The sequence below is a fragment of the Haemaphysalis longicornis genome, unplaced genomic scaffold (genome assembly GCF_048455015.1).
Source record: "Haemaphysalis longicornis isolate Haplotype H1 unplaced genomic scaffold, Haemaphysalis longicornis Haplotype H1 scaffold_10, whole genome shotgun sequence".
NCBI lineage: Eukaryota > Metazoa > Arthropoda > Arachnida > Ixodida > Ixodidae > Haemaphysalis > Haemaphysalis longicornis.
The window spans coordinates 46,619,619-46,638,415 of NW_027526204.1; the positions used below are offsets into that span (position 1 = coordinate 46,619,619).

Here is an 18,797-nt window from a genome sequence, read left to right on the forward strand (position 1 = left end):
TTTTTGTGTTATTTTCCGAGGAAATACAGCCCGAATTCGGTAAATTGTGCCGACGTGTGCGCATAGTCGTCAAGATGGCGGTAAAGCCTGTGACCTATTAGGCTGCATGTCGTGAAGCGAAACCTTCGTTCAGTAAAGGGTCGAACACATGAGCCGAAAAGGACGCGTCCCCGCTTAAGTATACGATCCGAGAACCGGTTTGGCAGCCGGATCCATCCCTGTCCAACCGCGTGTCCAACCTGCTAGATAGTTTGCCGCATCGCGTCTGAAACCGGATTTCTGAGACGCACGTGTTCTCAAGGTCGTAAAGGCTCACGAGAACCCATCGTACTCAATGCCACTCTGAGGAATGTTTTGTGCCTCGCCTACCCTAACTGATGGCGTCAAATTGCTGGTTTGTGTCACCCTGACAGGAGAGAGGGAGGGAGAGAAAGCTTTACTGAATACTGAAGAGGTTAGCCCCAGAAACGGCGGGACTTGCTGTTGCAGATGGAATGAACATAGTGAGGCGAAAAAAGAAAAGAAAAGGGGAAGAAGCGCGCAGCAACAGTGAATAAGAGGGAGAAGAAAAAGAAATCGGGTCGTAACACAGAAAAAATTTACAGCAGTAGGAGAAAAAAATCTGAGGATCTCAAGGTTAAAGAACCTCGATTAATCCAGTCAGTCAAAAAAGATTAGAAAGCCTTTGTCCCTTGCGCCGCGTCAGCGTTATTTTGCCACGGTCCAAGAAGGTGATGCAGCTCTAAAGAGTTCCCGCGTAGAAGTCGCACAAGATTTTTTTTCGCTGTTTCGCGTTGAGTTGTATGCTGCGGCAGTAACACAAGACATGCCATATGTCTCTCACAGAGCACACAGAGCAAAATGGCGAGTCCGCCCAGCCTATCTTAAAAAAAAAAAAACTACCGGTGAAGGCAACGTTCAGTTGAAGGACGACCTGTTTGCTTTTGTAGACCTCGCGGAAACTGGAAATTGCATTCAGGGTCAATCGTGTGCAGAGGAAGTAAGAAAGGTAGTGTACTGCAAAAAAAAGGAAACCTGGGCGATTTGGTGGGTATTCATGTTGAAGCGTAACAGCTCAAGAAACGGCAAGGGACACTGAAGAAATTCGCAAGGCGGGCGCTGCAGCCAGTATTTTATTGGAAAGGTGCACAAATATGTAGCCGGCAGGTTCAATCTGGTGTGGTGAAAACAAAATCTGAAACATCTGATAACACAGGACACAGGCACGTGAACCAATCACGAATGAGGCTTTTTTTCGAAACGGTACATTTATCTAAAGCGACTTTGAGAAAAAAAGCGGAAGTTTGTTACCGGGCATAAATGCCGCGCTGTCAAAGCAATTATATAAGTTTACATTTAAGCTAAAAGAAGCTTATGGCCACAAGCAATTAAAAATTATGAGGTGAATTTGAGGAATATTAGGACGATAAGTTGCAATTTGGCTCACAGTGAATTGATGCACTTAAGTTGATGGGACATTCTTATGAAAACTTTTTTTAATTTACTTTCAAGATTTTGGGCGGAAAAGGCATTTAACTTATGCAACAGGGCTGCAAGAACAGCAGAACTGTACATGAGATGTTGAGTCCTCGTGGCACCAGTACGAGCTTTCTTCGAATTCTTAAGTAGGATAACTTTCTTGAGCCCCTTTGAAGGCACTCGCAAAGTAACCAAGCTCTTTATTGTTTTGCCACGAATTTACAAAACGCTCCACAAGAAGGCTGCTCATATCTTCTTCTTCACCTTGAAGAAGTGGCTCGTAGCCTGAAGAGGGGTGGGGGATTTGCCAGGGCTTGTAAGCGGCAGCTTTTTACGTGCTAAAGTAAATATGGGAGTAAAAAATAAATATAAGCAGAGGTACAGCGTAAGGATGGGGGAGACGAGATGAAATGGTTGTTTCACATCTGTTTCATTTTGTTCATTTCTTCTTTCGTTCACTTTGTCCTCGAACAGATCTTTCGCTGATCCCCTAATTGCTGTCTGAATTCCCACGCCAACTCCGAAAAGCAAAAAAAAAAATCTTCCGAATAAACCCACGAAGCAGTCTGAACTGTCAAGCCAAATCAAACTCCTGTTGGGCAAAGGAATTTAGCACATTTTAATCCCCGAGACAGCAGGATCTGGCTAATTTTCCATACGAACTACGTACGAACCTCTTTGCATACGAACCTTTTTTATGGGAAAGTTGCCGAGTTTTTCTTGTAATTGCAGTTTTATCTGACTTGGTTTCCGTTTTTGGATCTGGCTCATTACGAAAGAAAAACGCCTCATATATTTAGGTGGCTTCCAAAAAACTGTTTTTTTTCTTCTCGGACAGCGTCGGTCAAGTCTGGCTTACATATTTGCCCCGGATCGCGGAAAAGTGTACGTTGGGCGATCAAGTAGATGTGTCACTACGCGCTTGCGGGAACATTTGAATAATGTAACAGAGGGCACATTGACTGATTTTATAGTTTAACGCGCCGGCGCAACGCAGGCGATGAGGGGCGCCGTAGTGGAGGGCGCAGGATTAATTTTGACCGCCTGGGGATCTTTACTGGCTCCGAAATGTCGTACGCACAGGCGTTTTTGCTTTTTGCCTCCATCACCCAGCATTTAGTCAAATTCATGTTTTTGATCATATGCTGACAATGTTTTTTCAAGAGAATATTGACTACATGGTTTCTGCAGGATTTTTGTCACGACAACGTCCGCACCACAGTCAGGGAATAGGTATAGATAATGGATTGTGGGATGTGAATTAGAAGGATATGATTTATAACAAGGACTATACCGTAAGCCTCTGCCGTAAAGATACTGGTATTACGATTCACAGTTTTACTGATATGAAAATATATGTCCGTGCGCAGCACCGGACACATGGGCGGCAGTTATCGAGTCGTCAGTATAAAATTCTGCACACTGGTATTTGTTACAAAGACAGGAAGTGCTGCAAGATCGCACATCTTGAGACTCGGTTTTTCTCTATGTGGGAAAGATACGTTACATAATGCAGGGCGAAGATGCCATGGTGCTATAAAGCTCAGTTTCGTCAAAACCGAAAGGGTGCCCAATAAAGCAATAAAATCAGTTTGTACCATGCGCAGAAGGCGTGGTGTACTCCTTTCCGACTCGGTGTAGCAAGCAATAGCAGGCCAAACCGTTCGATGCATAAACTGCTGATTGAGGGAGCACAACTATAACGTGCGGCAGAAGCACGGCCACAGTGGGCAGCATCGTAGTGCTCAGCAGCGAAAAACAAAGCACACATCCTCCCACCTATCAGCGCACTGCCGAGCATGTGGCTACACGTCGTGTTTGGAGGAACGCGACGTTTTGTTCGCCCGTAAGGACCGGTTGACACGAGAAGTTGTTGAAGCAGCTCATATCAACAGGAGTGGGGGAAAATGTGTAAGCCAGCCTTCTCTGCCACTGTACAAAGAAAAAAAAGCGTTCAAACGCGATAGCGTTATTGGGCTCATTTTTCGATTTTCCTTTGCAGATAGACTTCCGCTATCAGCTGTGCCCATCAAGCGTCCGCGGAAAAACGTCATCGCGGCCAAGCGGAAGCAGTGGCTGAGGCGAACAGATTGGAAGACTAGCCTGAATCTGGAAAACGCGCAGCAGCAACTGAAATGTAGAAAGAAGCACAATGATAGCACGGCCGAGGGCCATATCCTCGGCTTTATAAATCCACCGTGAACTGTGAATTACCCGGAAGGCTTGCCTGAATAACTTTCAGTTTCGCTAACGTGCTTCCGATTGACAAAGCGGCTGGGCGTGTTTTCGTCATTTTGACGTTTCATTACGCTTATTGGCGCCAGTTTTATCATTTGCCCGGTTTGTCTACTCATCATCGTCATCAACAACACCTTACTCAGGTTCACTGCAGGGCGGAGGTCTTCCAATTGACCACCAACCGTTCCTGTTCTGCGCTAATAGAGTGCACTGTTTACCCCCGAAATTCCCTATTTCATCCATCCATCTTGTTATTAGCCTTCCCTTTCTTCTGGACCCACCTCTTGGTACTCACTTTGTTACCCTAACTGTCCACCGGTTTTCGGTTCATCGCACTACATGGCCAGCCCAAGTCCACTTCTTTTTCGTTACTTGAGCTATGATACCGCCTACTCGAGTTTGTTCCTTGATCCAGGAAGCTCGTTTCCTGTCCTTAAGTGTTACTCCTAACATTATTTATTCCATTGCCGTGGAGTTGTTCTAAGTTTGCTTTCCAGTTGTTTGCTAAGGCCCCAACTTTCAGATCCGTGTGTCATCACACTGGTTTTATATTTGTCTTTTGAGTGATAGAGGTAGCTTACTTTTCATTATTTGGGAGTGCTTTCCGAGTACACCCCAGCCCATACCTTTTCTGAACGCACATAATAATTGGGCGGTGATGAAAAACTTGACCAAAGGCAGCAGGGATGACAACGTAGGCCTTTCTTTGCTATTCAACAACAATAAGACTTGTAAATCACGCCCTCTCTATGATTGGCTGAGAATACGTGACGTAACATAAACAGTTAGAGGGAGCGTTTACGTCACTCGTTAGCAACCTCAACCACCTGCGGGAAAGAGATGTGAAATTACGTGACATTTTGCAAATGGCGGCTGTCGTCGCCGTAAAATAGGGCGAAAAATTACGCAGACGTTCGGTGCCGTAAAATCCCCGTGAATTAGCAGCTGGCGCAATTTCGCACGACGCGAGGGTTTTTAGCGAAAATGTTAGAAATGTTTTATAACGAAAGAAATAATACTTTTGACTACTTCGAAATCAGCGATAACGGACCATAAAGTAACGTCCCGTATGCCAAGTTGAAGTTTGCGTTTATTTCGCTTTGACAGAATGCATTTTCTCGCCTTCCCGCAGAAGCACGCGATGGAGCTGTTATACGGACGGGGTAGCCCAGTTGATCACACAAACAACATCAATCACCCAAATATGTTATAATGATAGGAAGAAAGCAACTGACAGTACAAACGAACAAAAAAAAAACTGCATGTACTATTCTCACAAAAGTAATATCTTTAAAGCCCGTACACAACAAAATGAAGATCACGAATCATTAGGGAGAAGTAGATGACCGTAATAACATGATTTTCTTCATTGTCAACTGAAAGAAGAGCACACACAAAAAGAACAGGCATTGTAATACGCAACAGTTGAAATAAGATTACACAGTGATAATACGCCCTACTCTGTGTTTGATTGCATCCAACCATTTACACGTTTATTAAAGTAAAAATGTATGTAGAAGGCTATTGTTTTATGTGGTGCAATAACATAGGAATTATTTGTTGGGCGTAACAGCAACGCACGAGTGCAGTACAAGCCTCTACATTACAAAGAATTTAACACCTGGCATTTGTACAGACTCCTCGTAGTAAGCTGGTGGGTGTCATGATCCAGGTCAAGAGAAAAATAACGAAGAAAACTGTTTTATTTATTACTGCACAGACTGAGTTCGAGCTTGACGAACAAGTGAATAGGTGGCGTCAGTACACCCTGCCGTTATTAGGTGTAGCGTTTCGTTGTCCTTACTGCGGCATATATATACAACCGATGGTCACGGCTGTCTTTTTTTGTTTGTGCCATAAACATGTAACATAGCAGCAAACGATAGAGTGGCTGTGGCGGCCGGGGAGGTGATAACGCAACAATACCTGCACTACAGCCGAGAGCTCAACTATATTAGTAAAAGTGATTAAAATTGTGCTATAGTATTTAGCTTAACGCATACTGTTATGGGCTCTACGCTTGACTGCATTAATTCACAGTGAATCCGCCATGTTTTTTGCTAAGCTAAACGTAAGCACTCAGAGATATGATGCACGCATAGCTATGACGACAGACAGTGTAGTTTGACTCTTAGCTTATAAAGATCCCATACATGCTATCAAATATTGCGCATGAAAGCTACAAAAAGACTTCACAAGTATTTTAAATCTTAAGACGGCAGCTGAGGTTGGCAAGAGAAACAAATTGCTTCAGGTTAAAATTGACGTCAACACCATAAGGCGATCAACTAACGTTGATACAAAAAGTAGCCAAATGCGGGTGTTGAGCAAAAGAATATCACTCAGGGCCCTATTCTGGATTCAAAAAATTTCCGGGAAATCTCGGAATTTGCCGGAAGTCTTTTCTCATTGTCTTTCACTTTTGGTCACGTGCTTCCGGTTGAGAAAGCGGTTGTGTGTGTCTTCATCATTTTGACGTTTTATGACGTTTACCGGCGCCTGTTCTAAAGTTTGCCTTATTTCTGTGTGCTGAAAGCGCATAATTCTTGGCCGTCAATGAAAAACTGGACTAAATGCACAGGACATGACAACGCAGGCCTCTCTTTGCTATTCAACAACAATACTGCTTGAAATACACGCCCACTCTGTGATTGGCTGAGAAGGCTTGACGTAATTGAAACAGTTGGCGGGGATGATCACGTCACACACTGGCAAATTCAGCCTGCGTAAAAGTGACGTAATGTTACGTAACAGCTTGAAAATGGTGGCTGCTTTTGCCGCGAAATAGGGCGAAAAATTTCCCCCAGCTTTGGCGCCACGAAATGTCTGAGAATTTGCAGCTCACGCCATTTCGCATGACGCGTGGTTTAAAGCATGTTTTATACAGAAACAAATAGTAGTTCGACTGTTTCCAAGTCAGCGATCACGCAGCATACAAATAGCGTGCAGTATTTTGCTTTTCCATTTGGCAACAAATAAAAATTATTTGTTTAGCGTAACCGCAACATACGGGGGCAATACAAGCCTCTCCATTAAAAGGAGAACCCAATACATGGTATTTTCCACGGTCCTCCTAGTGAGTTGCTGGGTCACATGATCGAACTCAAGAGAAAAATAACAAAGAAAAGTGACGCTCTTGTTCATTACCGCGCTGATTGGAGTAGAGCGTGACGAATGAGTGAATCAGCGACATCGGTGCACTCCGCGGTTATCAGGCGTAGCACTTCGTTGCTCTCATGTGGCATACAAGCAAAGGTCGCGGCCGTCTTTTTCTGTGATCACGCCATTAACTTGTAACTAGCAGCAGACGATAGCATGGCGGCGGTGGCGGCCGGGAAGGCGATAACGCAACAAAGCTTGCATTAAAGAAGAGAGCTCAACTATGGTACTAAAAGCGATTGAAAGAAATAAATAGGTACGGTAAAAAAGATTCTGTGATATTCTTTATCTCAACAACCGCCCTTCGCTCGCTTTCGGATCAACGTTAATCGATCGCCTTGTGGTGTTGACGCCAATTTTGACCTGCAGAAATGTGTTTCCCTTGCCAGCCTCAGCTACTGTCTAAATTTTTATGATACATGCCAAGGGTTTTTTTTTTTCTTTTATGAGCGTTATATGATACCTTAGTTTAGATCTTTGTGAGTGAAGCGTCAAATTACATTACATGTCGTCAGAGCTATATGTGCATCACGTCACTGATTGCTTTACGTTGTGCTTACGCAAAAAAACATGGCGAATTTCCCGGGAATTTGTGCAGTCAGGAATAGGGGCCTCAATCTTTTTCCCCGTACCTATTCATTTATTTCAATCGCTTTTAGTAACATAGTCGAGCTCTCTACCTCAATGCAAACTGCGTTGCGTTATCACCTCCCCGGCCATCGCCAACACGCTATCGTCTGCGACTACATTACAAGTTTATGGCGTGATCACTGAAAAAGGTGGCCGAAAGCGTCGGTAGTATGACGCAGTAAGGACAGCGAAACGCTACGCTTAATAACGGCAGGGCGTACCGATGCCGATTCACTCATTCCTCAAGCTCGAACTCAAAAGCGCAATATTGAATAAAACAGCCATCTTTTTGTTATTTTTTTCTTGAGTTCGATCATTTGACCCACCAACTTGCTAGGAGAAGTGTGGACAAATGCCATTTGTTGGGTTGTCGTTGTAATGGATCATAGAGTTTCTTACATATAGACTAGAGAGAAATGTGGCGGTAGCGTCTATGCGGCTCGCATCAAGGCCGTCTGTGTCGTTATGGACCGCCATTACATCATGCGCTCGCCTTCGTTTCATCGTTTACTTGGATTGAAACGTTTTAGTGACCGAAAATTTGAACAAAGTGCCACAAAAACCCAAAGAATGGTGTGAAATTGTGTAAGTGGAAAATAAAACAGGCTGTTTTAAAACTAAGGAAAAAGGAAGTAAAGCGTATTTTTTGCCGGAACCGCTGTGCCTGCTATTCTGCAGGCCCAGGTGCTAGTTACGAACAATGTTAATATTTGGGGGAGAGAAACTCATTAGAGAACCTTAAAGTATTAATTTTACCGTTATTACAAATAATACGTTCTTTGAAAAGTTTCGAAAATTTTTTGAGCGCGCTTATGAAAACGTCACCTTCGTGTTGAACCGGTGCACCGTCTGTCAGCTACAGTTAAACAAGAAAAAAAGAAAGCATGGCGTTAAACAGTCGCGGATGATGACAACTTAGGACGGATACAGGAGCCCGTATTTGTCGTGTCTAAGTCTTCGGCGAAGTAGGTTTTGTTTCTTTTTTTCGTCAGCTACATTTTTCGCGGCGGCGTATAACCCGCTCAGTCATACGTCCTTCGACTGCGGCATGGCCAACATCAGGTACGATCACGCACTGCCTGCTGTTTCACCGAACACCGCTACCAAAGAACAGGCAGGATTTTGGCTTTATTGTAGCTCGTAGACGTGTTAATGCATAGTGAAGAAATCAAATAGCCAAAACCACTTTAAGAATCCAATTGTCATGCCAAGCCCAAGCCAAAAGTGGGGATCTTCCCATAAACCCCCACGACGACATGGATTAACAGGAGCAGTTTCGTCTGTAGTATACGCGCTAAGAAAGTGTATTTAATGGACAGGCCAATGTCGGTGAAATTGTTTTCCTATTTCACGGGGACAGCAGACGCCATTTGAAAGTTGTTACGTGAATATAACGTCACTTGTACACAGGCTGAAGTTGCAAATGTGTGACGTAAGCGTTCACGCCCTCTGTTTTATTGATTGATTGTAGGGCTTAACGTGCCGACGCAATGCAGGCGATGAGGCGCGCTGTAGTGGAGGGCTCCGGATTAATTTTGATCACCTGGGCATCTTTAACGTGCGCCGAAATCTCGTAAACATGGGCGTTCTTGCTTTTTGCCTTCATCGGAAAAGCGGCCGCCACGGCCGCTAATCGAACCCGCGTCCTCCACGCGATCTGTTTTAATTACATCGCTTCTTCTCATCCAATTACAGAGAGGACGTGCCGTACAAGCCGTATAGTTGCTGAATAGCAAAGCAGGCCTACGTTGTTACGTCCACTGTATTTCGTCTAGTTTTTCATTGCCTGCCAAGAATTATGCGCTTTCAGTAGAGAAAAATAAGGCAAACTTCAGAACTGGTGCTTGTAAGCGTCAATAAACGTCAAAATGAGGAGAGCAGACACAACCGCTTTCCCAACCGGAAGCACGTGATCGAAATTGAACGCCAATCAGAAAAGACTTCCGGCAAATTCATAGTTTACGGTGAATTTAGTGCGTCGAGAATAGGGCCCTCGCTCGCTTTTGTAGCTTTTGAATCAACGTTACTCGATGGCTTTGTGGTTCTGACGCCAAATATAACCTTAAAAAATGTATTGTATTTCGTTTGCCATCTCATCTGCCGCCATAATTTTATAAGACATGACATGTGTTTGTGCAACTTTTATGCCTGGTTGTGATCTTTGTAAGCTAAGCGTCAAATTACTCTGCATGGCGTCATAGCTATATGAGCACATGTCACTTATTGCTCACGTTTTGACTACGCAAAAAAAAAATCGCGCCACTCCACCCTGTGAATGTGGTTGGAACGCAAAGCTGTAAGCGGCACCAACAACGATTACACATGCGACGTCACTTAAATTCACTCGAGTCGCTCTACAAGTAGTGAAACCAGAGAGAAGTGAAATGCAGTTAACGACACCCTTTATTATCTCAAAAAGATATTTTTGGTAAGGTTAAATTAATGCATTATGCCTGAACGGTGGTTGGTTGAGTGGTATCGGTGTAGCACATGAGTGGAAACTTTTTAATAAAAAAGGGAGCTCAAACCCGGTGTTAGACGATCTCACTTCTCCATTTCTGCCCCCGCGGACGAAGGTGACGAGATTGACGGCAGAGACAGAGCAGGAGGAGGAGGAGCAGTAGGAGGAGGAGCAGAAGTAGGAAATACTTGTATTCAGATTTCTGAACGGCCCACAGTGCGGCCCAGGGGAGTGGTTTCTTTTTTACTGGAGCCCATTAGCAGTCCGCGCCGCCTGTGTTCAGCAGCTGAAGCTGGATAGGAAGAGAGGGGCTGAAGAGCAGCATCTCCCATTGCTGTTGTTGGGTAGCTGGCGGAAAGAGGGAAGAGGTGCTCAGAGATAAAGTCGCACACCACGATTATGTGGCCGAGTTTTCCTACTTCTGAGCAAAATTTACATTCAGCGTCGTAGCGATTCGAGTGCATTAATTGAAGAAGCGTCGGGAGTGGGAAGGATCCGGATTGTATGAGCCGCAGGGTAGTTTGTTGTTCTCTCGAAAGGTCAGGGTAAGGCGAGATAGGGTCTGTCTCTAAAAGCAATAATTCTGGGTTATGTCCCTGAACGAGACAAGCGGGTGACTGTCCTCGTGCAGCTCCATAGCACGGGAGGTAAAAGCGCCGGCCTGTTGGTGGGCGTATTTGTTGCCCTCCATATAAGCGTGAGCGGGTGTCCAGTCGGGGTAGTGATTTTTTAGCACCCGCTGTGCTGGTTGGGACAGCCAGTTCGTCTGGTATTTCCGGTAGGCTTGTTCGGAATCGGTGACTATGACTACATCCGAATACCTGGTTGACTGAGAGCCAAGGCGATGGCTGCCTCTTCTGCGGCCGTCATGTCTTGGGTCTTGAGTGAGGCATACAGATTCAGGTTGGTTCTGGAGGCAGCCACGATTATGGCGTACTGCCGGCCTCGATGTTGGGAGGCGTCTGTATAGATAACTGCGTGATCCCCACCGAGGGTGGTGTTGAGCGCTTGAGCCCGTGCTTGCCGGCGACCCTCGTCGAGTCAGGGGTTCATAATTCTAATTAAAGGGAGCATCTTTAGTTCTTGCCGCAAAGGGTCCAGGAGTACATCAAGTGAGTGACATTCTGTGCTGCACACCCAATATGGTAAAGATTGCGGCGACCCGCCGCACTTCTGCTCCTTCGGAGGTTCTGGTTAGAAAGATGGCCCTCTATAAACTCTTCCACCTTGTTGTGGAGCCCCGTGCTAAGCAGCCTCTCTGTGGACGAGCTCATGGGAAGACCAGTGGCCTGCTCAACCGCCTTTCTAATCATTATAGAAAGCATCTTTAGTTTCTTGTTACCGAGAAGAAGACAGGGGGTTTACGTAAGTGATTCTCGAGAGGACGAAAGCTTGAATTAATTGAATGGTATCGGATTTTTTGAGGCCTCGCTTCTTGGTAGCAACTCGCCTGTTCATGTGTATGATTTCATTGATGCTGTGTTTGAGGCGGTGCAAGGATACGTCACTCTTGGTGTTGGCCTGGAGATGTAGGCCCAGGATCTTGATGCTTGGGTTTAGATTTATATTCTGGCCATCAAGCAGTATTTTTATGCGTTTCTTGATGTGTCATTTGGCGTGAGGGCAGATGACGAGGGGCTGTGATTTTTTACGTGAATATTGGAGGCCACAGGCTTTAGCACATTGGCGTACCAAAAGTGAGATCCCCATGCGTTGGTGTGAGCTTTCTTTAATTTTTGTAACTTACCACACGCGCAAGGCACGCGCAGGGCCGCTAGACATGCCGTGGCCGGAGCGCACAGCGGCGCGAGAGGTCCCGTGACGCTATCACGTGACATTCAGCGAGAATGCAGGAGGTAAACCCATAGATGTGTTTGGTGAGTGCACCACCTGTCTTCGCCGTTTCCGTGTGGACTCCTGTGAGGCGAATGGGAGTGCCATAAACTGGAAAAAATGCCTGGGGTTTTGGCATGGAAACTTGCCATTAACCCCTAGCATCTTCGCTAACATGAATTGGGTCAGCACACCGGCAAAGTACTTAGGTGTGCCTTTGGAGTTTTATAAAGACAGCGATCCGTATTGGAGGAAGGAAGCCGAAGTAATGAAAGAAAGTGCAGAAAAGTGGAAAGGGTGGGGCTTATCAATATTTTCAAGAACGACTGTGTGCAACTTATTTTTTGTAAGCAGACTGTGGTATGTCCTTCAGGTGGTTTACTGTTCCCGAGCAAATGTTCAAAGACTGCATCGTGTATTCGCTGTGTTTATATGGGGGTCAAACTGGGAACGGACAAGCCGGACAAACCTGTTTCGTAGGGTCAGGGACGGAGGTTTGGGACTAGCACACTTGTTTGTCCGTCAAACTGTAAACCGTTTCTTGTTTCTCTGCGATGTTAAGGATCCAACGTTAACAACTATCTGTCAATTGCGCTTGGGTAGAGCGTTACCAGATATTATAGTCACGTCCAATGTTATACCTGGCGGCCTACACGGTTTTCTGAGAGAAGTTGTACTGTCATGCCGTTTCTGGGCTGTTCGATTTTCTTGGGAATACTTGTGTCAAAAAAAGAGAAAACAGTTGTACAAAGACGTGTGTGATGTAGTCCTCCCTGAACCAAGGTACCGGTTGATTTATAGAGCAGGTAGGGGTAAAGATGTGCTTAAAAGAGTTAAGCGTATGCAGGTACCCCCTAGCGTAAAGACTTTTTTCTTCAACCTGCATACTGGAACCCTCTCTGTTAAGACGTGGATGGCAGAAAAAGACTTGTTCGTTCCATGGGGAATTGACTGTATAATATGCAAATTCCACATGCGCCGCGCCTGCGTAGTAAAGTTTGCTCTGTGGGCTATGTCGGTGTTACAATGGTCGGCAAACCGTCGCCGGCCGTGGCCTGAACTGCTTTTATCACACCAAAGCGTCTTTTTATTGTAACTAGTGCCGACGCAAACGTAATGTCACAGGACTAAAACACAGGGAAGAGGATTACCGCCCGTGTCTTAAAAACTGAAGAAAACCTAGACTATGAGCGGAAATGAACTACAATGTCTCACAGCAGAAATAAAACTCTATATAGCGCTTAATTACAACAATTTCTAATTTACATTTCAAAATTTTTGCGGCTCTGTCAACGCTGCAGATGGTGCGGGGAGAACGAGGTGTTGGATAACGCGGGCAAGTTAAAAATTCAAAAAGAAATATTTAAGGATGTCCTCCCAGGGAACACTCGCGCGAGAATCTTCGTCATGGTCCTTCTGAGAAGCAGCAGCAGTGTTCCCACAATCGCGAAAAAGGCGAAAATAGTTGATGAATTAGGCCACACTTTAAAACGCCAAACTGGGGGAACAGCGAGAGTGAAATATGAAATGATAATATTCATGCAGGCACACATTAAAAGCCGGACGTAGTACAGCCTGCCATACCACCAGCTTACTCTCCCCAAAGAAAGCCAAATAAACACCAATCATGACAGCTTATAAGGAATTCCTCAACCTCCCACCTTTCGCGGTCACCGGAACGATTCTAAAACTGGGTCGTTAGAACAGCTTTGAAGACATCAGGTAACCACTCTATCATCGCGAAGAAAGCGGTGGTAAAATAAAATAATCGGACGGGCTAGGCTATGGAAAATCACCACCCCACTCCCTTGTTCGCCCAGAAGAGAAACAGGATGCCGTAATGGACATGCTACCTATTCAGTGACTTCTCCTAAAATCTCTTGCCTAACCAAATCATTGCATCCAAGCATACACTAGGAAGGCAGAAAAGTCAGGATAAGATTACTTCGCCTAAAATATGACTACCTTGGGAATCTATGGGACTGCATGACCATCACTACACACAGAAACATAAGCGGAAATTGCAGCCATCCCTCGGCAACTCCATTAATAAATCTAGACTCTCATTACAACCTCAGAACTATCATTAGAGACAAAAGAGGTCCACAATGAAGTTCAAATTACATGAACACGAAGACGCGATGCACTACCTGAGAGAGGTTGTATTCTCTTGTACTTTTCTTAACATCAAGTATACAATCGACAATTTGAACCCTGCAGTTATTATGAGAAGATATAACAACTACGTCGAGGTGGTTGTTTTCTGTGCCGTTGTTTAGTAATGCTTTCGCTGGCGGGTAAGGACAAAATGTGCTCAAACAAGTTAAAAAAATCACATGACGATTACTTCACTCCCTCACGCGAAATTTGCGGGCAGCGCAAACTGCAGTCTTCTCGGTCACGGCGCATATCTGCTGCGTCTCGGTAAGTGATCGCGTGATCATCGAACGCACGGCGGCGGGCGCTACAGTTCCGATATCTCGCAGCGCGTCGCTGCCGCCCAGCATGTTGTTGCTAACCGTGTTTGAACATCCAGCGCAAATGTCACGCGGTTCGGATGAGCTACAAGCGGAGAAAGAGCCTGGCGAGAGTGTAACGAGGTGGGCGCTCCTCGGCGGCGACTCATGGCTAGAGCGTTGGGGGAGGAAGTGAGACATTCTGAGTAGTGACGACGCGCTGGGAGATGACACCGTAGCAGCGCGTGCTGCCCTCCCCCTGAAACGTTCGCCAGATGGTGCGCCTCCCTTTTCTTTCTGCCTGGGGTTGCTCATTCGCTCACTCGGTTTCGCGGACGCGTCCGGCTTGAACACCGCGAAACCCTTGCACTGGGTGCCAAAGTGCTACGCACTAAGAGATGTCGGTATAACCGGGTGGGAAGACTTTCTTCTTTAGACTCCACCCCGGTACTTTACAGGACAAGGTGTGGACGGAAGAGAAAGGATTGTTCGTGCCTTGGGCACATATTGTTCGCTGTGCAAGAAACCGGAGACGATTGAACACACGTACATAGACTGCTGGGACGCTGTGTTCTACTGGGGTTCTTTCAGCGCACGATGAAGAAGGACCTCCCGATAGACCACACGGAATCCGGTTTCTCCCCTTTGCGAGTAATGAATAGCCCTACGATGTAATCGCGCTTGCGATACCCAGCAACTGGCGGTCTTGTATGGCCGTTAGAAACAGTAACCGAAATTCTTGGTCCGTTCTAGTCAACTTTGCTGAGAGTATTTTGAGGATCCGCGATGTGCTGGAAAAGGAAAACAGTGATGCAGAGCTTTTGACTTTGTTTAGTGCGTTGATGAAGGCGAACGTCAACTGGTTCTTCATGCAGTACCTGAATCCGTCAGCATCGTTTGTACAGTTGTGTATTGTTTTTGTTATGCCTTGTGCAGCAATAAATCGAAAACCTGGAATGTCCGAGTGATTAGCGCAATGGGCTTTCCTTTCAAGATAGGTAGTTTGATCTCGTGGAGGTTTTTTTTTGTGTATCTCATGAGTTCCGTTTTTAAACCATGGGAATGCGACTGTTTCTCGCGTTTCGGTGAACACACAAGTGAAGTTCACGTCAAACTTCAGTAGCAAGGCAGGGGACACACTCCACACCTTGAATACCTCGGAGAATAACTTCAGTGTACGTCCTGTTATGAACAGCCTCCCTGTTAACCAAAGTAGCTTGACGGATATCGTAGGGTTAAAAAAATAAGCCTTGCAACACACATCAACGCAGCGATGGGCAGGTGACTTCGGCGGTCTACGCCTTCTACTTGTCGGCGCTATTTTGGCGCGTTGCTGCCGAGCGACGCCGTCATGAAGCGCCAAAAGGTGTCTCCGAAATAAGACAACCTTGAGTTTAAAACTTCCAGAAAACCGAATTTTTCGCGTCCCGCACTGGTCCCGCGATGCGGCGTTATCGAAGAGCAGCAGTCTCCCGGTTTTAGAGGGGAGAGCAACATTGAATTTGCTTGTATTTTTGAATCCCAAAATTGAATATTTCCTATCTGCACGTATCTTGTTAATAATTTTTGCGTCCATCTCTGCATGAAAACAAAAAACAGACGTGAAGCCAGAAAAGTAGCTTAGAGCAAAGCGATACAGTGTTCCTTTATTATCAGTTCCGTGACCTGAATCTGCGCATGCGCTTGCAGTCACAGCCATTATTGTTGGCGGCTAGCTGGAATTGGAGTTGCCGGATCTGAGAGATGGCGTGGGCACGCCGGGCTCTACTGCAGCGAAATTGTGGTTGTCACACGACGGACTTTACCAAAGCGCTTAACTACATCGACAGCCTAGCCAAGGAGCGGCCTTTGAGCATGAAGTTAAAAAAGCAGAGGGAAATGTATGTGCAAAGCATGCCTCTTCTTAGGAGCCACATAAGTAGCGCCCCGCGATTAGAAACATCAGATGGCAGCGTCACCGCCCATCGCGGTCGAAAGAGTCACCAGTTGTGATTTTCCTATTCGGCGTGGTAATACTAGCGCTGTTCAAGGCGTCGAAATGTTAAAGTAGAGTGTTTTCCGCAGTTCATGAGGAAAGAGCCGATAGTGTGGTTAAGAACTGACAGAAAGCTGCACGGCGTGCTTTATCGGACTTGTATCAATTGGGAAGTGCCTCACGGCCTCGTTTTCTAGTGCATGGTGCAGTGATAAGGGACATCGATAATATCCTTTCCACTCAAGCATCTCACAAACGCAGTGAAGTGCTGCGATTAAGTATATTCTATGCGTTACTAGTAACTCTTACACACCCTCGCCGTGACAGTGGTCGTTCTTTCGCCGTTAGGGACGTGCCGACACTTCAGGAATTCTCGGCGATGACTACCACCAGCCTGCAGTGCTTCACCGTGTTCGGCTTTGACAGCCGCCTGGACTGGAGGCCCACCGTGTTCGTTGACGGATTCCCCAAGACGAGGGTGTGCAGCGCCTGCGGTCTGGTTTCGGCTACGATAGCTCTACTGCCATGCCACCACACCCTCTGCAACAGATGCTACGACGATCACCCCGAAAGAAAGGAATGCGACCGCTGTCCCCTGGATAAAGATGTCTGCAAGCCAGAGGATGTCATCTGGTCCACGTTCACGAGCGACAACCTGCTACAGCGTCAGGTAGGTGTTATGCCTTCATCGTTCTCTCCCAGAGCAAATTTTTGAAGGTCGCAGTAGAATGTCGGGGAGAAACCATAATTTTTGAAGCAAATGCATATCCGTACAGTCAGAAGATACAAAAAGAAGTTCGCGGGAATAATCGTCCGCTGGCTCCGTTCCTGATCGGTGCGCAGATCAATTGACCTGCGCAGCATCATCGCAAAGGCCAAACCGCTCAACCTAACGACTAAAATCTGCAGAATAAATTTGTCGGAGGCAGATGCGCAATAAAGCAGGATATCACGATAGCCCATACTGACGGAATGCGAAACGCACAATTGAGTTTCCCGAAGACGCCGGCAATCCTAAAGGCCAGCTCAATTTAACTGTTCTGTTTTGCCCCGAAGCCAAACAAATTTTAGAGCTAACGAAAATGCCAACTATCGGTATGGTATTCTGAGCGACCTGAACTCCTTTGGCATGGCGAATAAAATAAGCACCCTTTCCAGTTACATGTCTGAGATAACCTTTCGTGCTAAAGTAAGAACTTCACTCTCTAGGATTCACGTGCAGGAGAATGGCGTGCCCCAATGTGTAGTTTTGAGCTGCACTCTGTTTGTTGTGTAAATGAATGCGCTTAGCAAGGCATTGCCAGCATAAATTTCCTGTTCAATGCTTGTAGACGACGTACAACTATCCTTCAAATCTTGTAACTTGTCTGTCTGCGTGCGCCAAGGGCAGCTTGGTGTTAACAAGCTATCTGGCTGGGAAGATAGCAACGGTTTTAAATTTAATCTAGGAAAGTGTACTTCAGTTTTCTTTTTCAAGAGGCGTGGCATTCGGTGGGATCCAGACAAAACTCAATGGTGTCTCGAACTGATGAAACACGAACACAAGTTTCTAGGTGTAGTCCTTGACAAAAAGCTCACATTCATCCCACATATCAAACAACTTAAACATAGATGCCTAAAGGCTATGACTATACTCAAGGTTCTCTTACGAACTTCTCATGGTGCTGACAAACAAGTCCTTCTACGTGTTTTTACTGGGTTAACAGTTCACGATTAGATTATTGCAGTGTTGTCTATGGGTCAGCAAGTAAAACATCCCTAAAATGCTGAACCCAGTGCTTCATTTCGTGCTTCGGCTGGCATGTAGTGCCTTCTGCACCAGCCCAGTAACCCGGACCCGACGGAATTTAGTGAGCGTATGGCAAAGATACGCTAAAGATTGGTTTGCAGGGGGGGAAACAATGTTAACCGACCACATACAGGTATCTGGCCGCTAGAGAAACGCTACCTTTCGCGCACTGCTTGCCACGAATTGGACTCCGTTATCTAAATTGGTGAATACCAATTCGGCTGTGTTTTAGGAGATATTACAAAATGCGGACAGAGCAACTTGATCTGATAAATAGCGATTATAAAAGTTCCCTCAGCTTTGTCGCCATTCTCAAATTAGTAAACTGGCTAGTTTAAATCGGTGTAAATGGGATTCACTAAGCTCACATGCCGAATTGTTTCGGTGTCTGCGCTTGTATCGCGCGGTGGCGTAGCGCCGAGCTAGCGCATCAGGATGGCTAGGCTCCGCTGTCTAACCCTTCAAAACACGCTCCTCTCAGTTTTCGTTCTGCCTACGCACGGCCACGCTACGGCGGTGGCGTCCACCACTTTAGCCCGGCCGTGGCCGACGCTGCTGCGTTTCTGGACCCTGCCCCAACAAATTCCAGGTAACGGCTGGCAGAATCTCTCGTTTCACTCTTTGTAGAGCCACGTGTGTGAATTCAAGTGACGTCACTTGGGCAATTGTGCTGTCGTGTAAGGCTTCGCTTTCCAACCACCTGCACTGCGTGTATTGGAGCCATTTTTTTAACAGCACGGCTGTTCAGGCAGTGCTTTGCGTGTCGGTCGCACCAAA

The 18,797-nt window shown here is 46.0% G+C and overlaps 1 protein-coding gene across 2 annotated transcripts in view; it reads left to right on the forward strand.

The window, feature by feature from the left end:
* Positions 1–15,970: 15,970 nt before the first annotated feature.
* Positions 15,971–18,797, forward strand: part of LOC144158453 (TNF receptor-associated factor 5-like) — a 147,038-nt gene continuing 144,211 nt past the window's right edge. The window contains exons 1-2 of one of the 2 annotated variants that reach the window (XM_077689332.1): positions 15,971–16,136; positions 16,580–16,901. In XM_077689332.1, coding sequence (XP_077545458.1) covers positions 16,000–16,136; positions 16,580–16,901 — 459 coding nt within the window. In that variant the 5' untranslated portion in view covers positions 15,971–15,999. Of the gene's footprint in view, positions 16,137–16,579; positions 16,902–18,797 lie in introns of those variants that run through there. The other variant, XR_013320072.1, reaches the window with a different exon arrangement.